This window comes from Triturus cristatus, chromosome 10 (genome assembly GCF_964204655.1).
Source record: "Triturus cristatus chromosome 10, aTriCri1.1, whole genome shotgun sequence".
Classification (NCBI taxonomy): domain Eukaryota; kingdom Metazoa; phylum Chordata; class Amphibia; order Caudata; family Salamandridae; genus Triturus; species Triturus cristatus.
In genome coordinates this window covers 1082908423-1082933088 of record NC_140593.1, presented here as the reverse complement: position 1 = coordinate 1082933088, position 24666 = coordinate 1082908423, and the positions used below count along the sequence as shown (strand labels likewise).

The window sequence follows — 24666 nt, the reverse complement described above, 5'->3', positions numbered from 1 at the left end:
GCCAGCTAGATGTTAAGAATACTAGTCTTTTTTCAGATAATATCACTTGTAGACTTAAGTCGACAGGACTAGCGTTTTGGCATCTCCTGCATGAATTCGGACCTTGTGAGTCTATGCCCATATCCCTATCAAGACTACTCCTGAGCACCTTGTAAGTGTTGTGTCATCTTTACATTAGTACTTACCTTAGCATTAAGAGACCTGTGTGATTTAACACCGAGGCTCTTTATATCTATCTTCCCTATTTTTATCAGACTCATTACCGATCTAAGAACTAGATCTGGTACTTCCACACCTGGCTGCGTTCTAAGTTTTGGGAAGGCTCCTACATTTTATCCACTCCTGGCTTCATTGGATTGCGAGCTTCCCTATCAAGATAACAAGTGTGTAGTATGTTTTCCTTATTAGTGTTATTGCAGGGGTCGCACTTTTAGGTGATTTGTTATTATTCATCTCTGAATTATTATTCCTCTGTATTTTCTAAAATTATTTTTCAAATCTTCACTCTCTTTCCTATGGACAATGGGTTCTCAATTACTTTTTCACTTAAGGACTTTTATTATTATTTTCTGTTTCATTCTAATCTATATCTTTTTATTTGTATTTTTATTCTTTAGCTCTCCGCATATTCTAGCAATTTGGAAGCATTATGTGCTCGATAAATGTATATTTTCCGTATATATGACAATTGATAACCTCGTTATCCTTTTCTCCACAGAATTTTTTGTGACGAGGCTTAAAGCTAATTTATGTTTAGTAATTCTTCATTTTTGTTGATTTAGCATAGTATATTATTTCTCACCTCTCCGCCCTTGTAATACCTATACCGCCCTGAAGAAGGAAGACTCCGAAACGCGCGTCGGCGTAATTGTGTATTTATTGGCGCAAATGTATGTTTATATGGTTTTTGTATTGTATTGTTGACATATGTTTATGATTATTTTGTAAATTGTACTTTTGTCACCTTCTATATATGTTCTTCGTTGATTGTATTGCTTCGTCCACTTCAGTTTGATTTATAGTTAGTGATGTATGAATATTTATTTACAAAAAATGAAATTATTTATTCAAAAAAAAGAAATTGATTAGCAATTATATATATTTTTATAAATAAAACAAAAACAGATAACAATTCACTGTTCTTTTTCTGTGGTTTTTAAGAGGTTATCTTGTCACAGGGGTTGTTTCTCCTTGTATTTTGATTTGGAGGTCAAGTAGTCTTATAGAGACAGAAATTAACTCCTCAGAGCAATCCTGGCTATAATAGAGGAAGAAGAGACATATAGAAATTAAACAAATAAAAATAGTTTTCAATTTCTTTATATATACACCAAACAATGCTTATGATCTGAATATGAAAAAATAATGTTTATCACTCCCGTTTTAGACACATTTTCATAGTTCACTTTATTTGTTTCGGCAATCGCTCATGGTACATGTGCAGAATATTGAACATCTGAGAAAAGCATATCAACAGGGAAATTTTTTGTAACGAAGTTTTTCCAAGTACATGTAAGTTCTGTGGGTAGAGGCTTTAGAAATTTCGAAGGGACTGATCTCTTGAACTCACTGTACCAAAGATAGTCAAATGTGTGAAAGTCGGAACTCGTTTTCCACAAACGCAAAAGGTATTTTTCTAGACTTCAAAGTCATATTCTTCTTCTGTCTCCTTTAAGAAACTTTAGAGGTTCATCAGTCAAAGCTCCAAGCTTTGTTCCAATTTTGCTCATAATGTCATCACCCGTAAGAATATGTGCCTCGTTAAGAACCCCGAGCATCTCTCCGTCAAGTTTCTTGTACAGAATATGAAGCAGGATTAAGTGTCTTTTCTCGCCTGTTCCATAACTCTGACAATCCATGACTTATGAACACTGCAAAAACATCTAAGTAGCCAATAATAATAATATCTGTGTCATTTGACACTACAATGATTCAATTGGAACCATTTCGAAAACCCAGCTGAACATGTGGCACAACACGAAGGTCAGCTACCTCCAATTTGCTGTTAAGTTCTTGAACAATACAGCCTGTACCTTTGAATATATCTCTGCAGGCAAACACAAGGAAATGATGGACGGCGAGCTGAATCTTTTCAAAAAAAGGATAGAAAGCATCAAGCTGCATCCATCGAATACACAGTTTGCTTCCCAGTGGTGGCCGGTGCAGGTATGATCGGGCCGAGAGGGGGAGGCTTGGGAAAAAGTTAACTTACCTTGTGCTCGCTGCCGCCCCCCCCCCCCCCAAAAAAAAGTGCCACCCAGGCCCAAGGAGGATGTCTGTAAGGGCTTCATTAAAGGGGAATAGGGTCTACAGAGCCTAATCCGGACTGCAGCACCTCAGTAAAGACATTAGTTTTGAGGGAAGCTGCAAGTAGAGGGCCTCTGCTGCTCGGCTCACCACCATGGCGAAGGATGCGCCTTCCTCCATGGCTGTTCATAGAGAACAGACCAACCCAGAATCTGGTTGACATGTCTAGTCCACTAGCATCACCCAGCTCTTCAAATTAGTTGTCCTCGTGGCAAGCTTGGGTCCAGAAACCCATGGGCATCATCATCATCATCATCATCATCAGCGGCACCCTTTCCACAAGCAGGAGCACTGTGTCTCTCAAAGAATAGGGGCAGCGTGTCCAAAACAGACGATTGGTGCAGCCCAAGTGGTGCCTGTGTCGGCTTCCTTTTGTGCTTCTTGAACTTATCTGACTTTGGCCAGTCGCAAGACCGCTTCTATAACCATGCCCGAGACCACCCCTTTCAGGTGCATCGACCAACGATCAGCACAGCCCGGGAGTCATGATCCAACCACAGCACCAAAGGCATCTGCCAAGGTTTAAAACCCAGAGATTTATTGGGGGCAAGTCCCAAGCACACCAGGAGTTGAAGCTAAAAAAAAAGGGGTCACCAACAAGGTTGAAAAGGTAGCCAAAATATGACTGAGGTAGCTCTCTGTATCCGCTCTGCTGGCGCAGAAAGGAACTGATATCAGTGCACCACGGTGGCACCTACATGGGAATCATGCACGTCACATCCGATGTTGACAAGGAAATGTCAGCACCATCCATCAGTGTGCAGAGGTAGTGCTCAAGATTTTCTAGACCCAGTACGAAGCCTGGGGAATATTCTAAGTTGAGGAATCTGTGGTCAGAAGTTTCCATAAGACCAATAAATCATTCAACTCTGGGTGGCAGGCATCTACCGCAGATGTAAAAATTAGCAAGTGCAAAACTCACATGAACACACTACGGGACACCATTTTCTTATGCAACAAACATTCTGCAAAGGGCTACACAGATAGCAATGCACTGTTTTTAAACAGCAAATTCAACATAATCAACTAGAGGAACAAACACTACACTGCTCATTCAATCAACACAGTGCCTAGGGCCTTAAAGATGCGAACGTCTATTCCCTAAAAACAACAAGAATGATGCAACACCAACACAACTAGGGAGACACATAATGCAGCATTATTACTATAATTCAGCACTCACTGAAACAACACTAAATATAACAAAAAACGGAATCCACCAATCCTCAATTTCCAAAATAGAAAATGCACCATAATCCAACAAATACACCAACGTCACGGTCGTAGGCAACAAACAAAATTCTAAAGGACATAGAGGTAACTTATCCAACTGTTCCATGACGTAACAAGCACTATATTTGTAAATGATTTTAGGTAATGATACAATAAAGAATATTTTACTCATATCTCAACGTATCCAACTTCAACAACAAACGTCAAACTAAAGAGAACACACTAGGTGCTCCATGACCCACGTTCCTATATAAACAACAGGGTCACAGGTCATGCAGCTGATAGACTTTCATTCTTCAAAAACACTGAAAACAGGAAGAAATGTAAGTGCGCTACATTAGCTTTGTTGGATAGAAATGCAAGCCTCCCAAAACCATGCAGCATGACACACACTGCCGAGTGCTATCTGAGCTAAGAACAAGTGCTACCATGCAGGCAGAGTCAGGCCATAAGCACTAGATGGATATTGATTACATAACAAACCTACGTATTACATAACAAAAAGTTTCAACTATTGCAATTGTTCTCACAAGGCACTTACTGCCACCTAGATAGCTGCCACTCATTAGAAAGACCATTGACTATCCTGGCTGCCTATTCAAAAGAGGAGTACGGACCTTGAAAAAAACATGTGTGCTACTCAAACTTTGCAAGATGAACTCTGCTAAACGGTCTGCCAATGCATGGCTTCCAAATAAGATGTGGCACATACAAAAATGTGACAGAGTGAGCAACTAGAAAGATGGTAGCTAATTTTCATACTCCTCACTGGTCGTGTGGCTTGAGGGACACACAAATAAAGATACAAATGATTTCTGCTCAGAAACAAGAAAGCATACCACTAGTCAAAAGTTGTAGGGCTGAGAATTCCCTGAAAGGGTTGTTCAATCTTCCACTCCTTTGGCATTCTCTCCAGCTCTATTCACAATTGTTGACTTAATGGCTTATCCAAAAATTAAGTAGAGACGTTATTGCTATGAGTCCTTTGAACTTAGCACTGTTCTCAATGCTAGCGTGTTACTATGTATGCCCATTTCATGGAAGGAAATGTTGGACATGACTTATTTTAGGTTATGAAAAACCAATAAAACTATGTTATAAAAAAAAAATCAAAGATTAAGTAACATCATTTAAGCCAACATTCAGTCACTACCAACAGACATTGCAAAACAAACTTAGTGAAGCTTTTCTCGTCAGCCCTGGACTCCTCGCTACTTCTCAACATCTCATTAGTCAGATGAAAATCACCTCAGATGCACAAGCAGGCCATTATCATAGTCATCATATTCTGTAAATACTACCACAACCACATCACTCTTCTCCACTGGTTTCTTAGACGATTTTAAAATCTCGAAATAGCAACCATCCAGGACAGGCACTGTTTTTACACACAACTATGTTTTTTTGATAACTATAATATGGCATTTGTTAAACTTGATTAGGCTGTGAGGGCCAAGTAATACATTGTGACTGGAGGTCGCACTGATCAACACAAATGTATCCTGCATACTGGTTACTAATGCGGAGTTAGTGAATGCTGAGTGAATGCTGTGATAGCGGTCTTAATTCCCCTCAGTTTCTCGTCATGTCATTTTAATTATGAGCTTGGGGCTTGTTACAATTCAGAGGCTGGCCTGTGCATGAAGCGAACTCTCTACAACTCAGTTGCTTGGTTATGATTAGGCCTGGGCAAAATGTTAATAATAGTTTTGGTAATTTTGTGTAATGAAATTTACGTAGAATTACAGAGATTACACCATTAGGCAATTTTTTAACCAAGCTCACTACTCGGCTAATTTTTCGAGTGATAGATACATCCGCATATTTATGCTTAATTTCCCATACTTACACTACATCAAATTGGGAGAGTTTCGCTCACCCTTAGTTGTGATGTAGTTTTAGACTCAAGAGTTTGCACAAAGTGGTCTTTCATTTTGGGCATAGTGGTACATGAGGTAGGGAATATGCATGTCTCCCTTCGTTTAAACAGAGACTCATGGGCCCTGTGAGCTGCTTCCCACTTGTGGATGGTGCAAGTAGGGATGTGATAGACCACTTTTCTGTATATACTTAGAGTCAAGAATTTAATGTTCCTTTTGAACAAGTTGAGATTATATAAATGACTTGAGTGCTCTAGGTGCTAGAAATTTGACTACTTGGAAATGTTTCAAATGTTTTTCATAATTCCTTTCACCTCGATGGCCGACAGCTGGTTTTGTTCATAAATGGTTAAAGTGTTTTGCTAAAGTTGGCGGACGATTAGTCAGCGGCTGCTCCTCCGCAACAACGGAGGAGCATCACCCCACTCACTGCAGAAGAAAAATAAAACGATAATAAGATAATTTTATTATAGTTTTATTTTTCTCTGACAGCTGATGCTGCCTAATCAAAGGCGGGCCGGGCATCCTGAGTGACTGCCAGCAGGGGGAGGAGGAGTTGTTGGGCACTGGAAGTGGGCATGATGGTTTGGCAGGTTGTCTTAGGCCGGCCAAACCATAACGTGCACTTTGATTTCTCCAACCCAGCTGTAATGTACAGCCGGGTGGAGAAATGGCAACGGCTACCAGTCACTTACTGAGCGCCTAACGAGGCCGCTCAGACCAATCCTGACGCTGCTCTCATACGGACAGCCATATCTGGATTGTGTGGGAGTGGCTCATGGACATCCTCGTACTCCTTCACTGAGATGGCTGGCAGCAGCAGTGTGAGGTAAGTGATTTTATTTTATTTCCCCCCTGCGCTGCCCCACCAGTTTATTTTGGCAGCAGCCGCCCCTGCGATTAGTGACCCATGATTCTACTTGCAGTTTTGTACTATTGGTTGAATCACTGTTTATAGACTATTTTCCCGTTTGGTATGCTTTGTTGATCTTTTAGGTTATTTCTATTTGTGAGCTGCATATATCAGTCAGTAGGGCATCCTTGCGACTGTGAAGTGGGTTGTACTGGCCTGTCTCGGGCATATTGGAAGAGCTAGGTTTTCTGTTTCTTCCGGAATTAAAGAATGAAGCTGGTGGCTCCGATGTGGTGAGGGAGTTCATTCCAGGCTATGGGGGCTATCTCCAAGAAAGCCCGATGTCTCGCTCTGGCCAAGGCAGATGTGACTGACATAAGCAAGGAATAGGTTAGCCGAGAGGAGGTTCCTGGCTAGGGTCTGATACAGGACGCAGCTGATGTGGTAGGCTGGGGCTTGGTTGTGTTGTGCTTTGTAGGGGTTTGTGAGCAGTTTCAAAAGGGAGCCAGTGGAGGTCTTTGAGGTGATTGGATGTTTGAATGTATTGTGGTGGTAGTTTGAGTGTTAGTCTTGCTGCTGCGTTCTGTATAACTGGGAGCCTGGTGAGTTGGGCAGTGATGCCAAAGTGGAAGGTGTTGCCTTATCTGTGCTTTAGTTTCAGCATTGCTACTCTGCTTCTCTTGAGGTTACTCTTTGCACATCCTTTTACCCCTGCTAATCCCTGTGGAATAGAACTTTTATATATAATTTAGCACAATTTAATTTCTTCTCATTGACTTGAGGTTAACAAGTAATGTTCATATTCAATAAGGTTTCAGTAACTTATCTGAATCTGAAACGTGCCACGTTAAAAGCGGTAGAGCCTGCACAAGATTCAGGTTTCAAAATGGCTGTATAAGCAGGAGGAAATGTTTATTTTCTTGTAAAGGAAATAAAATCAATTTAAAGCTCTCTGAACACAAGCAGCATGGTAAGTGATTTCTGTATTCTTTGAGAACTAGATTCCATCTTACCTGGAATAGACCAATACATGTCCTTCCATTGGCTCCTGTTATCCCCCAGCCAGTGTCCAGAGTACTTTCCCTGACTGGGGAAAGTGGAACGAGAAATCACAAAAGGGCGTTTCTTTCGGAGTTTGATCAAAGCACTGTAAGAAAAAGATGGTTTCCTGATGAAAACACTGAAAATCATGGTTCAGTGATAGATATGACAATACATTTAGTACATGGTTCAAAAGTCCCCGTAATAAGAACTGACAGAGGTGATCATTGTAGATCAATAATGTACTTTAATCGGTAGATATTATGTTAAAGAGTGCTGAGACTGGGCCTTGGGCCGTTGCTATGTTCTATCCTTTTCCTACCCCGTAATTGGGAGTAATTGGCAACCGTAACCGAAGGGATTTACTTCTGTTCTTGTTCAGTAATTTTCATGGCTTTTCAATAATTGCGACCGTAACCAGTAATCCATTATTATATACCTACTGAAAACCCAATAAAGACTGTTTAAAAAAAAAAAATGGTTCAGAAGTCCCCATTTGAGGTCAACTTCAAATTAGCTTGGTGGTTTACACTATACCGAAGTGTGTGGAAAATATTTGTAAACAAGGTACAATTATATAACACAATTACAAAGGAATGGGTTAGAAAAGTAATTTATTTAGGATGACACATTAACTATGCACACCGCTCTAAAAGAAATCCCAATTAAATTAATTGCGAATTAACAAGCCCAGTGTCTTTTTATGGGATACCTTGAATTTCCTTCTTGTAGAGTAACACATAGGATTCTTGCTAAAACCAAAATGACAAGGAAAGAGAAGGTCATTTAAAACAAATATTGGCTGCCAATCTTTTGGCTTTTCAGATACGTGTTTTGTTACGTTTTTGTAAAAGTTTATTGTTCGAGATCTTCAGGGCCGCGGCCAATATATACATAACAAGCATTTGCAAAGCAATAGGTCTCGCATTTTTTAGCGTTACAGTTATATTTACTTTATCATGGGTTGTCTCTTAAGCAAGAACTTGTGCTGTTTTGTTGTAAATATAATTGGCTGTTGGCACACTGCGTCAAGCGTGATCAAAGTCACTAAAGAAAGACAGTGGTAAAGAAACCAGAAGCAGCAATAAAACCACCCTCTCTCTGCCCCATATATATAGACCCATCACACCGGAGCTAGGCCAGTTATATTCATTTCATAGGGCACCAAATACTTGCAAACTGATGTTTGGAGGAACTTTTGACCAAAATAGAAGAGAATGGAATCATGAGGAAGGATATGATGGTACTGTTATCACCTCCAGCCTGCCAGCTCCATCCGGCCACTGCGGCTGTGACGTTGCTTTGGACCATCAACACAACAACCACAAGAAGCGTTTCAGAGGCAGTGAATGCAGGCACTGCACAAGAGGGGGGTCTCACCTTCTGAATGGAAAACAGGGTTGTTGGCACTGCATAGTCTGTTATACTGCAGAGATGAACAAACACACACACACACACACATCAGCAAACACACAACAGCGCGCGCACACACACACATGCCACTGCACGCGCACACAGAAAAATCACACACATACAGTCACCAGCACACACACAAACACACACTTCAGGTGCTGCATGAGAGGTGGTCACACCATCTGAATGTGAGGCACAGTTGTCGGCATTGTATAGTCTGTTTTACTGCAGAGATGAACACGCGCGCACACACACACACACAGACACACCCTCACACACCAGTGCACGAATACACACACCACCGCACACACACACACACCCCACCATGCACATGTACAAACACACACCAGCGGAAGCGCATGCACACACACACACATACAGAGACAAGCGCATGCACACACACCCAGACACCAGCGCAAACCAGCACGCGCGCACACACACATGCAAGCACACTTCAGGTGCTTCACAAGAGGTGGTCACATCTTCTGAATGTGAGTCACAGTTGTTGGCATCATAGTTTAATATATTGCTGAGATGAACAAGTGGACACACACACACACACGCACGCACACACCAGCACATACACAGACAGACATACACCAGCGTGAGCACCCACACACACACACCAGCACACATTTTATTACCACCTTACATGTTTCCTTCTGACCTCCACTGCTTGCACAGTCATGCACCACGTGAAACTGAAAACATGCTTTATGACAACTGCAGCCCTCCCTTCAACATCCAGAACCCATATAAAGTTAGTTCAGAAGTAGCTTCACCTACTCAGAGCATCCATGCTAGGGGCCCCTCTTTGTGACCGCTAAGAATCCACTACTGTCAATCACTTCCGGATCCTCTATTGCTCTTGCAATCAGCAATCAACAGCAGCCATCTGTGCGAGGGCCAGGAGCCCTTCAGAGTCAGGCAGCCATCAACATGAAGATAACCATCTGCATAGGAAAGTCCAAACTACTCAGAACAAAGACACTTCTACAATTATACCCCACAAGCTATCTACTCTGCGGATCTGTACACTCAAAGAAGCGCACAGGTATTTTTAACTTGTATACGGACAACATGTAACTTAAAAACTGCACTCAACTCTGAAAGCTTAGCTGCCTGAATGCACCGTCACTGCTTTTTATTGTATGATGTTCCAGATGTTTGTTCTTATGAGGTAAAGAAAAACCTCCCCTCCTCCCCGTCGGTACTCAGGTCAAAACACCGCACAGCCTGACCCCAGGCCGGTGTTCTTGAACCTTTCGCTACCTTTCTTGTACTAACAAGCATCACTGCCCAGAGCCAGCGGGAGGAGGGCGCTCGTTGGAGGGAGTGCACCAGCAAGTGCAACAAGGGGGTCGGGAGTGGCAACGGCGGCAAGCACGCGAGTGGTGCGGGCACGTGCCACAGCGAGTCATGTGTTTTGCATTATATAATGCAAACCACAAGGAGATTAAATGAATGTGTCATAGAGATCCATGCTCTTTCTATCAACCTGGAGCACTGCTTCTCTCAGAGCACCTTTCCAAGACGTCACTAGGCACTACATCAACTTTTCTTTCTCTCACCTTGCGATGGCTGTGAGTGGCGCTTCCACATTGACAACTGAACACCGCCTCCTCTTCCCTCTTCCAAGCTCTCTCTGGAGAGACATGTGGCCCACACTCTGCCGAGTGGCTTGGGCAGCCCCGACTCTTGATCACCCACTCAGCACTCAGCACTTCAGATACCCGGGAGGAGCCATTCATTTGCTGAATGGGCGTCCCTGGGAGCCCCCACTCCGACACGTTTTTTTTGTTGTTTTTTTTAAAACAATTTTTATTAAATTGCTGAGAATTGCTGAGAAGGCTGAGAGACCTGGGTTTCGGCGGTACAGTGTTGAGATGGCTCTCTTCCTACCTGGGTGACCGTACTCAGCAGGTATACACCCCTCCCTACACCTCCACCGCTAGACCACTAAAATGGGGAGTTCCACAGGGCTCCTCCCTGAGCCCGCTCTTGTTCAATGTTTACTTCTCCCCCTTGGCTAAACTGATTGCGCAAACTGGGATTAAATCCACCTCCTACGCTGATGACATTCAGTTACTCTTCACTTTTGATACCCCCACTGCCTCTGCCTTCGACCCATTGAAAAACTGTCTAAGAGACATCTCTAGCTGGATGGACTCCAATTCCCTCCGACTCAACCCTGGAAAGACAGAGATTCAGTTTTTTAACTCATCATCCCCTCTTGATTCTAATTTATGGTGGCCGGATGATCTCAGCCATGCCCCCACGCCTAAAGACTCGGTGAGAAACCTGGGAGTGCGCTGGGATAATCATCTCAGTTTTAACGCCCAGGTTCAAACAGTAGCAGCATCCTGTTTTGCTAAGATCAAGACAATTAGACGGCTCATCAACTACCTACCGATGGACTGCCGTAAGACTGTGGTACAAGCCCTGATAATATCTCACCTGGACTACGCCAACGCACTATACCTTGGCATCACAGCAGGCCTTTGCCACAAGCTACAGACTGTCCAGAATGCTGCTGCTCGGCTGGTGGAGAGAATTCCTGCCAGACATCACATCTCCCCACACCTCCGTAAACTCCACTGGCTCCCCATTTCCAAGAGATGTATTTTTAAGGCCATGACCTTGGCTTTCCGGGCCTCCAAGGGCAAAGGCTCGGCCCATCTGAGAAGCACTCTGAAATCGTATGTCAACATCAGGACATTACGTTCAAATTCCCTACTTCTGCTGGAAACCCCCAGATTTAAACGTACTCGCGCCGGAGGGAAAACATTCGAGGTCTGTGCCACTCGGTGTTGGAATAACCTCCCGGTTGCATTACGAGCCTGCCAAACCGAATTAGCATTCCGAAAGTCCCTGAAAACACATCTCTTCCCCATTTAACGCCCCATTGGTGCCTAGTCTCTAAGTTCCATGATTTATCAGCGCCGGGACGCCCCGTTGGGGCAGCTGTTGCGCTTTACAAAATACACAAATAAATAAATAAATAAATAAATTAACATTAATAATGCACCTTTCATCATACAGAGTTCATTCTCAAGACACATTTTGTAATCATATCTGTTGACTGTAACATTGGTGATAGCACTCTTTAGTGGCAATAAGTCATCTTTGCATATAACACAGGTAGCTTCCTGAAAGCATTCCCAAACGTGGACCCCGTCCCCTCTAATAGTGAAGTGTACCCGCTGTATTATTCGCTGAGGTCGGACTCTGATCCCGACAGCGGGGGTTCGCATATATGACCCCTGAATGTGTTCCACTTTCCCCATATCCGCTGCCCATCGCCGGGGGCAACCCCTATTACCACATACCACCTTCTCCACTATCATGGCGCCATCTAAGTCACGACACCACCATGCGTGCGAGGGGGTTGAGTGCGCCCCCCAGTGTCGTGAAATATTCCTCTTTGCCAATACTAGTCCTATGGTCACCCAGGTTTGTTCGGCGTGGTTGAGGTCCGTATCATCCCATACATTCAATAAACACATCCGAGGCTCCGGGGGAACATCATGACCAGTTACTCGCGAGACCGTTGCCATAACCTCCCTCCAATATCCAGCAATGGCAGGGCAGTCCCAAATAGTATGAAAAAAGGTACCCTGGAGGCCGCATCTCCGCAGGCAAAGCGGATCATCCGCCCTCCCTATTTTATGTAGTGTGGATCTAGTGTAGTATATCCTGTGCAGTATTTTAAGCTGCACCAATTTGAGTTTGGATGCAACCGCCACCTCCAGCGGGGACGCCAACGCCTCCTGCCATTCGTGCTCATCCATGTCTCATATCTCTACCTCCCACTTCCTTTTGAGAAGTTCTGTGGGGTCTTTTTGATGGTTCACCAACTTACGATACATCAATGATATAGCTTTCTTGGTCAGATAATCTGTGAGCAAACTATCCTCGAGTGGGGAGGACTCAGGTGGGGTGGTCCCCCTATGTATGGCGTTCCTTAATGCATGTTGAATTTGCAGAAATTTGAAGCTTTCCGCCCGTTTCATCTGATATTCCATCTGCAGTTGCTCAAACGGGACCACCTCACCCCGTTTCCAGAGGTCACCGACCTTGGAGATGCCTATCAGGTCCCACCCCGCAAATTCTTTACTTAAATGCATCATGCCTATCGCGGGGGAGACCCATAATGGCGTTTGTCGAGTGATCACCCCCTCCCAACCAAGCCTGCGCTGCGCAGTGTGCCATATGTGTATGGTGTGTTTTGTGGGGCCCGTTAGTGTATTTCAGGGATTTATCGTACAAGGCACGAAGTACACCTGTCACCCCCATCTTATGCCTATCCATACGAAGGGCCGGATCATCCTGCGGCGCCTGCAGCCATTGATTGATTACCGTGAGCTGGGAGGCCCAATAATATAAACGTATGTTGGGTAGAGCGATTCCCCCGTCGTACCAACTCCTCATCAGTTTGCAGAGAGCTATGCGGTGGGGGCCCGCCTTCCCACAGGAGACCACCCACCTTCGCCTCCACCAATTTAAAGGAGTCTGGGATCGGCATGGGCGTATAATGCAGCACATACAGGAAGCGCGGGAGGGCCATCATCTTGAACAGGGCTGCTCTCCCCAGCAAAGTCAACGGAAGGGAATGCCAGTGTTTGACATCGCTCCGGAGTCTTCGAAAGGGTGGAAGTAGGTTGCGTTCAAAAAATAGGGCTGGGTCAGGCGTGACGTCAATGCCGAGGTATCAGAACCCATTCTCCGCCACCGATAGTGTTACTCCTCTAGGGAGTTGTGGTATGGGTCCATGTAGGATGTGAAGGACTGATTTCGCCCAGTTGATCAAATAACCGGATAATCTACCGTACGATTCACAGATGTCTAGCAGGCTACTGATAGACCATTTTGGGCGCGTCAGATATACCAAGATATCATCTGCATAGAGCGAGACGCGGTCGTCCCAGCTCTCTGACCATTTCAGTCCTGTTATAACTGGATCCTGCCTAATCCATGCCGCCAATGGCTCTAGCACTAGGGCGAACAGTAGTGGGGAGAGAGGACACCCCTGCCTAGTTCCTCGCCCCAGCGGAAAGTCCTCCGATAGCCGTCCGTTCACCGCCACCCGTGCCAGAGGTGCGCTATACAGCAAATGCACCCATGCACAAAATTTGGGACCAAAACGCACAAGCACCGCAAAGAGGAAGGGCCACTCCACGCGGTCAAACGCCATGCTGGCATCCAGCGATATAATAACTGCATCTTCCTGAATACAGGGCCCACCGGCCAGTATGCCATGCAACCGTCTAATATTCATCGCTGTGTTGCGCCCTGGCATGAAGCCGGATTGATCAGGGTGTATGAGCGTCCACAAATGAGGCTGCAGACGTGTCGCTAACACCTTCGCTAGAATCTTTGCTTCCACGTTGAGGAGTGAGATAGGCTTGTAGGAGGTGCAGTCATGAAGAGACTTCTCGGGTTTCAGTATCGCCACCAGTGTCGCAACTCTCTGGTCACGGGGGAGTATGCCCTCCTTTAGGCTGGCTTCATACATTTTCAGCAGGTGCGGAACTACCATGTCCGCCTCCCTCTTATACAACTCTATCGGAATCCCATTCGGCCCCAAGGCTTTCCCGGACTGGAGGCCCCGAACAGCTAGGGCGATCTCTTCTACGGAGAGGTCAGCCTCTAATGCACCCGCGTCATCCTCAGTCAATCGCGGAAGTCGTATGTCCCGCAGGGATGCTAGGTTGTCCTCAACGGTGGCCGTTACCACAGAGGTGTACACTTTTTCGTAGTGTGTTGCAAAGGCCTTCACTATGTCATCAGGATGCGTCACAACCTCTCCAGTGGTCAGACGTATCTGCGCTACCCATCTACTGGCCCTCTCTTTTTTATCTAGCCACGCTAGTAGTTTGCCCGCCTGGTCTCCCACTTCATATATTGTATGTTGCGTTTTTGTAAGACCCAACCGGGCTGCCTCCCATAAGTGGTCTCTGTATGTTTGTTTAGCGAGGTTCAGTGCATGTGTGCTCGTATCGGTGGGATCTCGGGCATGCTCCCTTTCTGCCTCGGTCACTGCCTCCTCAAGCTCCATCACCTGTTGCGCCGAGTTACGTTTGTGGGCTGTAATGGCCGCAATGGCCTGTCCACGCAGCACTGCCTTGTAGGCCTCCCAGAGGATAACGGGTGAGGCAACCGACTGCGTGTTGTCTTGGAAGTAATGTTTTGTGGTTTTATGTAGGGTTTTGCGCACGTCAGGGATTTTTAGATAGCCGGGTGTATCGGAAAAGAACGTCCCCGCCCAAGCAGACCCGAGGAGCAAGACAGCAACACTGGCGAGTGATCAGATATACCCCTGGGGAGGTGCTTGACCTCCTGTAGTTTCTCAATGCATGCCGGGGAGGTAAGGAGGTAGTCGATACGTGAAAGACTGTTGTGCGCGCTAGAGTGATGTGTGTATTGACGCTCCGTGGGGTGGTGTATGCGCCAGGTATCCTGCCATCCCATCGCTTCTATGAAGGCGCGCAAGGGCGATGAAGCTGCGCTCCGCCCTCTCGGGGGGTGCCTGTCCCACTCATCGTCTACTGTGGTATTGAAGTCACCCCAAGTATCAGTTCTCCAGGGGGCAATCGTAGCAGAAAACTCCCCAGAGCCGGGAAAGCAAGCGAGTGCAATGCCGGGGGGATGTATACTGTAACTAAGTTAAAGTTGCGCCCTTCCCACTGCCCGGCCATCGCAGCAAAGCGTCCCTGGTTGTCTGTCCACTTTCCTTTCACCACCAGGGGGCAACTTTTCCAGATGAGGATCCCATCACCCCTGGAGCCAGCGGTAAACTCTGAATGTGCTATCATTGTAAAACCCCATCTGTCGAGCGCCCTAACGGCCGTTCCCACTAAGTGGGTCTCCTGTAGGAGAACCACTGACGGAGTATGCCTCTTAAGGTGTTGCAGCACTAGCCCCTGTCTAATTTTATTGCCCAGGCCATTCACATTCCACGACATCACCGTCAATGGGCCACCTGGGGTCCGGCAATCAGCCCGTTGCTGGTTCGTAGCTGTCATTATGATGGTTGCTATTCGTGTGTGAGTCGACCCGTGGCAAGATCAAATCCTGCAGTGTATCTACCCTATCTGTTATAGTCTTAGTCGATGAACGTGTCTTGCGTGTGTGAATTCCCAGGAGCCACTTAAGGTGACTGACGAACCAGAAAACAAAAAAGGAAAACATAAAAATCCAACAACCCCTTAATGAAACCCCCCCACCTCAACTACCCCCCTCCCTGCTTCCCTGCCAGACGGATCCCGAACTACCCGCCACCCCAACATAGCAGAGTGCTTTAATCCCAACAACAGTACTTGCGTGTAGAGGGGGAAGAAGTCCGAGAGTCGGCACCGCTCCCCCAGCCTCCACGATTGTCTTGTAACCATTCAAACTGTGCACCATCCCGATTTCCTTTGTTACTCGTATGCACAGGGGGCCTCTCTCATATGGAAGGAGCCCAACAACTAACAGTCCCCGTGCCACCCGTTTCTGGTCCTTCTTTTGCGGTGGGTTCATCTCCTCTTCCCCATGTTGCCGGTCTCATGGCAGGCGCCAGCAGTTCAGTCTTCCGAGTCTGTACTTTTTGGACACGGCTCCGTCCCCTCCTGTCGAAACGGCTGGGAATTCTCATTTACTTCTGTGTCATGTCGCTGCCGCCTCCACGATCTGTCGGTACCACCCACATGCTGCCATCCCTCCATCCAGTCGTGGGCCTCTTCTGGCGTTTCAAAGAACCATGTCTTGCCCTGCGCCACCACTCTCAATTTAGCCGGAAACAGCATCGAGTATGAAAGTTCCTTGCGGCGAAGCTCTTTTTTTACCTCTATAAAACTTCTGCGCCGTTTGGCCACCGCCGCTGTATAGTCCAGGAAAAAGGAGATCAGGGAATTCTGAATGCGCAAGGGAGGCGCCACCCGCGCTGCTTACAGTATTGCGTCCCGGTCCCTAAAATTAAAGATACGGGCCACTATCGGTCTAGGGGGCGCTCCGGGCTGGGGCCTACCCCCTGGCACTCTGTGCGCCCGCTCCACCGAGAATAGGGTGGACAGGCCGCGGGGCTGAAGTTTGGATTGTATGAGTTCTTCGACATAGAGGTCCATGGCGGGGCCCCCTTCGTTCTCGGGAACCCCGTAATTCTGACGTTGTTCCTTCGGGAGCGCCCCTCCTGATCGTCCAATTTTGACGACATGAGCCTGTTATCAGCCTCCAATCGATCGACCCTATGAAGCAGTGAGGCAGTGTCCGCAGTGAGGGATTTTGTCACCTTCTCCACTTCTTTCACCCTGTCAGTCATTTTTGAAGAATCCGCTCGCAGGAGGGAAACATCCGTGGAGATCGACCCCACCGTAGTCTGCACTTTAGTGAGGGCCGCCATGATATCCTCCAATGTCACCTTGGGTGCTGCTCCGGAGTCCAAGGCCTCCTCCGACAGCTCTCCGCGTTCTGGCGGGCCCCTCGAGTCTTTGGCGAACGCGTACTTGTCAAGTTTTGCCTGCGAGGTCGTCCGTTGGCCTTTGCCCCCCATTGCCTCCCGGTCCACCCAGTCCAGACAGGTAATCCCCACCGCCTGCCGCTGGATCTGACGCCAAGCGCGGCCTGTCGGTTTTCCCTGTAGGACGGGCAACAGCCAGGCTAAGGGGTTTGATGACACCGCCGGCCCCCACCTGCAGCGAAGGGCAGTGTATGCTGAATTCCCTGGAGGGTGGGCCTCCCAGCACCACCGCGAGCGGGGCCGCGGGCGGTGCAATGTAGAGATGGCCTGCCTTTCCACTCACTCCACTGGGCCCACGCAGGCCGATGTTCTACGGTTCTGGGCCACCGGAGCCTCCTCCACTCTATTGAGGCTGCCGGCAAGATTTCCCCGAGGTCAATAGTGCTGAAAGTCCTTTAGGGCCCCCCCATAGCCGATCCACGAGGGGCGCCCCCGATTGGCTGGCGCGGTAGAGTCCCGAGGGGCCACAGCGGTATCAAGGCCTTAGGTGCACATCCCCCCAAAGCCTGCTGCACGGGCGTCTCCCCTGCCGTGCACACTCCTGGGGAAACTCACTGCGTTTTTCCGGTCCCAGCACACGTCTGCTCTCGAGCTCACCGAGGGCCGGCGGCGACGCAGGACCCCTCCGCCGCACCTCCAGCCTCCTGCGCCGATCAGGTGTGGGCAGCCGATGCTCCGGCGCCGAGCCACGCGCCCGTCCTCCTTCTCCGCTGCTGCTGTCCCTCACCGGGATCCAGGGGGTTCGCGTCGCACCCCCGCCGCGGGATCTCACCGCCAATGGTCGGGTCTGATTGCAAATTGAGGTCCCGGCTGCAGGCTCTCAACCAGGCCGCCGCCTTTCCCTCGGCGCCAGCAGCGTCTCCGGGCACGGGATGGCCTCAGGGTCGGATCGCTCGGTGCCTCTCACCCTCCGGTGTGGTTACTCGTCAGTGGAGCTGGATAAATGCACGGATGATGGCTCGGATCGTCAGGGGAACTTACACCGCTCCCGGAGCTTCGCTAGTTCGCGGCCATCGCTGGTGCCGCCAGGCCACGCCCCCCCCCCCCCCCCCCGAGTTTGATTTTTCTAACTGAAAACAAGAAAGGACCAGCCTGGAAGCCAGCGTCAGCGGCGGAGACAAGCATTCATTTCCAGGCTTAAAGAGGTGTACAATTCAGCGCTAACTGCGGTGTGACACAGGCTTCCAATTAAATGCCAACTAAATCCCTTATGCACTGCAACGGGGAATGATTTCTTCAGACAATGGAACATTCTGCAGCACTTTCCGTGCTTAATAGCTACATTTTGGCTGACACAATCAATCCTCCTTAGGAAACCCGCACATATTCTGATACACCAGAGACCAAACTAATAGGCAGCAGGAACATTAAAAAAAGCGGCAGGGAAAAAAAAAAACACGCCCACAGCGAAACATGTGGTTTCGATTATCGCGCCCGTGCCTGGGCGCGATAATTGAAACCACATGGCCTTTGGTGCGCGTAATAGACCCCATTAGGCCATGGGCGGAGCAATGCGGCCGCCTTTGGCCTATTGCGTGCTCTCTTGGTAGAAAACATGCACGCAAAGGCCAATCGCGGGCCACAAAAGGAAAAGCACACGCACGAGTGTGTGCGATTCCAGGCTCCATTTTGAAACCCCCTACAAAAGGACTCTCGCTGCGTGAGCACTGCATCGCTAGGCACGAGACCTAAAAACCAACTGGCTAAAAGCAAAAAATATTTTCTTTTGGTTTCAAAAAGCACACATTTTCATAGTAGTTTGAGGGACTGCAGAGAGCTACTTTTGTGTGTGAATGTGCTTTTTGTTAATGAACAGAATACCATCACTCACTGAAGCGGGCTGACCCACACCCTATGTTGTATGCTGTAGAGAATGAAAGGATATAGAGAAAACAATGGTTTATCAAGGACTCATTTCTTAGAAATAACGAATGAATGAACTTGATTATCAATACACAATGTAAAAGAAATAAAGTACCCAAAACAATGGTGTTTAATGAATGCACATAAACCAAAATAAATGGCACATAAGGTGCTCAGTGACACTGTGATCATACAAAATAAACAGTGAGGGTGAATACTGGTGTGTGTATATATCATACTCCACAGGAATGAGGAGGAAGAAAAGACAAAATATTGATGTATAGCTCTTACCTTTCTTTGCTAAATAGACCAACCTGCATTTTACTAGGCCCACCATTGGAAATTTTGTACAAAAATCCTCTACAATTTTCTGAAAATTCTTTTTTCTTTAGAGGGCTAAAGCACTTTTTTCCCCCATAGTTTTATATAGCGCAAACTTGACCCGAACGTATCAGGTATCAGAGCGCTTTACACTAGCACAGTGCGTTACACAAGGACACAATTTTTTTGTTAGGCACGGGGAGATTAAGTGATTTGCCCAAAATCACAGGATGTTGATCGTCATTGCCAAGACTCGGACCCGGTTACCCAGATTTGAGATCAACTTTATTCTAATTTCAACATGTTTTGAATTTTTTTTTTTTTTTTTACTGAGCGTAGGAAACAAACATACAAATTTATAGACTCTCCAATCACATATAATAAATAAACAATAAGTTTAACATATTTCATAATTAATTTGTACATAATAAATATGATTCACAATATATACTAAGAGGCAGAGAAGATAAAACCTATTGCGCGTTGAGTCACACAATTACAATCCCTAGTAAAAAGAAGACAAATTCATATTCCATTATACATGATGTATAAAACCGGCGTTCTAAACGTCAAATCTATGGTGGCGTATGGCCCCTAGCTTAATAGCCTATATAATTATACTCCTTTCCTAGAAATTCCAAATAAATAAATCACATAGTGTCACATGTGTGTGATTGCAACATATCCATTCCATGACTACCCAAATCTCCGCACCGCCCCCATCCACTTTGTGTAGGCCTCCTCAAATTTGTAAGTCCTCTCCATCTTTTGTAGCCATATGGTCAATGTAGGTAATTTCTGAGATCTCCAATTTTGTAAAATTAGAGATCTGGCTACAGCTATGGCAAGCGATACGAAATGTTGCTTGTATAATGAGAGCTGCTCAATTACGTAGGAGAAGCCAAATAGCGCCAGCGATGCACATGGAAGGATATCTAATGAAACACACGTACTGATAAACCTAGAAATCTCTTCCAAAAATGTTGAATTTCAAACAAGTGAAAAATATATGTGTCCAGTCCTCTGCCTCAGGCAGATTCCATCTAAAACAGTCATTCGGTAGCATAGGGAATCATTAATGGAGCCTGGAGAGAGTGTATTAGGCCACCCACCGAGAAAGGAAGGACATTCTTTGAAAGTTGGCCGCTCTCAATGCCCTGTGGCCAAACTCAGACTTGTAGCCATTCCTGTCTACTAAACCTGCAGTTAGTTTCTTGTGTGATTTTTGGGAGCATTCATTCAATTAGCTTCTTGTTCTTCTCCTGGCGAAGTACCTTGTGCCAGTTGCCAATACCCGATAGGTTTGATTCAAAGGCAGCTTTTAAAATTACTCTTGTACTATCACCGATTCCTCTGAAGTTGGTCACTCACTGATTCCTCTGAAGTTGGTCCAGAGAAAGCATGAAATCTGCCTAAAACTTAGCCAGAGGTCACGGCTCTGTGTTTCAAATTGAGCCACAAAAGCCTCACACTTCACCTGATTAATACCATAATAAAAATTGCCCAGTTTACAAAAGCCTAACAAAATAAAAGGTTGTACCCCTTTTTGTGGGAGTTTGAGGCCCCATACCTCACAGTCACAGAGAAAGGAGTATGCATGGCATGATGGAATATTATAATTTTTATGGAATCGCTGAATTCGGCTTAATAGTATGTTCACCGCCTTGTATCTTGTTTTTTTTGGTAACTTAGCAGTTTGCAAAAATGCTGGTAGCTTAATAGCACTCTCCCTAAGCATATGATTAAATAGAAAATTATCAAACTTTGAAAAAGGGGACAGAAGCTGAGTTGTTAAGCCGAGTAATGCAGCTTGATAATAAGTAGCTACATGAGGTACCGCAATAAACATCTGGACCTCCCTGATCTACGTCCAATTGTAAAATAGATAAATTAATGCGAGACCATTTCTTATGCCAAATAAACTCCCGAAGCACTTTGTCGACTTCATTAAAGTATAAGATTGGAATCTTTAAAGGAAGGTTTGAAAATAAAAATAACAAAGGAAGAATTGACATTTTCATCAAAGAGACTCGACCTATTATTGACAAGGGCAATAATGCCCTTCTGTCTAACAGACTTTTTATTTTGTCAAGTGTTTTACCATAATTTAGGTGAAAAAGTTGAAGGAAGTCCACTGTTACATACAAACCCAGATATCTAATTGGTTTAGAAGGTAAAAATGTTAGCCCTTCCGGCAGCTCTATTCCTGGTGTATTAAATAAAAGAAATTCAGTTTTAGATTGGTTGACCCTGTAACCTCCCAATTCTGTAAATGCCTGGATTTCTCCCGATGCTCTCTGGATGTTTGCTTTTTCTGGCTTCAGGTACAGGATCAAATCATCAGCGAATAGCTTTATTTTGGCCATTTCTAATAGGGGGTCTTGGATTAGTATGTTAGAACGAATTTTTATCGCTAATGGTTTAATGAAAAGTGAGAACAGAAGGGGGGTGAGGGGGCATCCCAGCCTAGTACCCCACCTTATTACTACCTCGCCCACCTCCTCTGCATTTATAGATTCTCTCCAGCCGAACTCCTCCAAGATAAAAAAAAAGAGCCTGCCAATCCATCAGGTCGAATGCCTTTTCTGCGTCCATCATTAAGATGGCCGCAGGCTCCTTTGTAGCAGAAAAATAGTCAATAGCTTGAATCAGATAGAAAGAATTCACAGCCATCGATCTCCCCGGCAAGAACCCTGTTTGGTCTGCATGAACCAAATAATGTGCGCAGCCCATGATTCTATAAGCCCAAATTTTCATAAGAAGCTTATAGTCTACATTTAGTAGACTTATTGGGCGATAAGAACTTGGATCTTTAGGGTCCTTATCCTTTTTTAGAAATGAGATCATCACTGATTCCTTGAATCTGTCTAGAACTCCCGTTCCAGCCATAACTTGGTTATACAGTGATAGTAAGAAAGGGGTGAGTTTGTTTAAAAACAGTTTATATACTTCAATGGGGATCCCATTGTTACCACTTGCCTTCCAATTTGTCATTTTTTTAACGATTTCACTTAATTCTGTAAATGTAATTGGTTCGGTCAGGAGCATACAGTCCTCCTCGCCAACTTTAGGCAGGTGGACTGTTGTAAAATAGTCCACAAGAGCTTGAGGATCAACTGTCTGGACTTTCGTATATATCTCGCTAAAATGTGATCTAAACATTTTGGCAATTCCGTCTATTGTTCACCAGGCACCTAGTACTCCGATTTCTTATTTGTGGGATAGACTATTTACTCTGTTGTGTTTTTGTGGACCAAGCTAAAAATGTCCCGATATGCTGGCTTTCTTGGTACGCCTTTTGACGGGCGGCTTTGCTTTCAGCAATTTGCTGAAGCAGAAAAAACTTTTTGCTCCGCCTTAGCTCTTAATAGTTCCTGGTGAAGTGCCTCTTCCTCCTCCCCAGTTGACCTCCCTGAAAGTTCTCTCCTAGTCCGCTCCAGCGCTTCTTGGAGTCCAGCAATCTTCAGTTTCTTTAGTTTATGAAGATTAGCACTGTATGCCACCACCCATCCCTTAAACGTAGCCTTAAAATCCTCCCATACCATAAAACCAGGCGCCGTATTCACATTCTCCTTAAAGAACCACCCAATAAAACCACGGGTTTCATCAATCCATTTCTGGTCTGATAACAGTGCTTTGTCAAAATGCCACCTATTACTATTTCTCCTGGGGGCAGGCAAGTGTAAAATGAAGGATACTAAAGAATGATCTGAAAATGGATTAGAGAGAATCAAAGAGTCTCCCCTTGTGGACAGATTACTAATAAAAATAAAATCAAAACGGGATGCTGTTTTAAATCTCGCTGAATAGCACGTTGAACTCAGCGGTACCTGGGTGGTCTACCCTCCATGGGTCCAATAAGGCAAGGTCCTCTTTAATAATTTTTATGAGCCTATCTGTTTTAGGTTTTAGTTGCTTTTTCCCTTATTGGAAGTATCAAGACATAAGTCTTGTATTAGATTAAAATCTCCCCCCATTATTATATATCCTTGCACACCCATCAGCACATAATATACCTGTTCCAGGGGCGCACAGTCGTCACCAATTGGACCATAATAATTGAGCAGGACGGCAGCTATACCATTAACTACGATTTCTATCCACAACCATCTAGCTCCCTGGTCCCTAATCACCTTACCCACGTCCCAGTCCAAATCCGAAGACAAAAGACTACCCACTCCACGCACTGCCACCTGGGCCGAAGCAAAGTATGCTTGGGCATATTTCTTAGGGAGAGTAAAGTTGGGGGAGTTTGATTTAAGATGAGTCTCCTGCAAAAAGATCACCTGGGGAGAGAAAGATTCTAGCCACTTTAACATAGCTCTTCCTTTTTGCGAGTTCAAGAAGCCATTCACATTACAAGTAATTACTTTAAACAATTGTGTCATCCCTTAGACCTATGTGGCTCTTTACAACCCGGACTGTCATATTCTCTCCTCCAACTCTCTTCCATTTTTTCCAGATCTTTCAATAAAATCAAATCGAGCCCCTTGTTGACAAAAACCCTGCCAATTACAGCTTGGCCTCCAAATTTAAACATATTGCTCAATATTCCTAGTCTGTCTTCTAACCCTATGCTCATTTTTTTAATGCTACCCCTCTCTACCCCCACACCCCCTCTGCCCACCCCAAACCATCTGTGGAGTGAGGTTGCCCTTCCTTCACTACCACAGCCTCCCTCTAACAACAAGGTACCTTGACTTGGCACCCGGAAGCACGTCCTCCCCCTTCACCTCTGGGGAAAAAAAAAAAAGATTGCAATTCAATTACCCCCGGGATATTTGAGATATATCGCTTGCTTGAAAAACCCGTAGCTTACTAATTCAATACATATAAACATATACAGTACAGCAGCCAAGAATCATTAGTGCAAGAGCGCAGTACCATAGAAGGTAAAGTGCAATGTGCATTATGCGAAGTGCCATACAGATAGCATCAACTATAAGCCTATTATGGTCTAGTGCAGCGAGTGCAATGTTCATTAGTGCAATTTACTACCTCATTATGCCTCAGTATACCTTACAAATACGGGGTAGAGCATATTTAGTGCCAAAATCAAGATAAAGTGTAATGTGCAAGATATAAAGAACATCTGCTATAAACTTACTATACCAAATGCAAAAGCAAATGCAAATTTCATCAGTAACCAGAAGAAAAAAAGAACCCTACATATCATTACCACCGCACATACTATAATGAAGATGTAAAGCTAGAGGTAAAGTATATGTAAAGTGCATTATGACATCTCCCCCCTTACC

General features: G+C 45.6%; 1 protein-coding gene across 1 annotated transcript in view; it reads right to left on the bottom strand.

Moving 5' to 3' along the window:
• The window catches only part of LOC146796600 (lysosomal alpha-glucosidase-like), an 854317-nt gene that overhangs the window by 265135 nt on the left and 564516 nt on the right, over positions 1 to 24666 (bottom strand). Inside the window, exon 13 of the mRNA XM_085629244.1 lies at positions 7287 to 7420. Within this exon, the coding sequence (XP_085485370.1) occupies positions 7287 to 7420 (134 nt within the window). The remainder of the gene's footprint in view (positions 1 to 7286; positions 7421 to 24666) is intronic.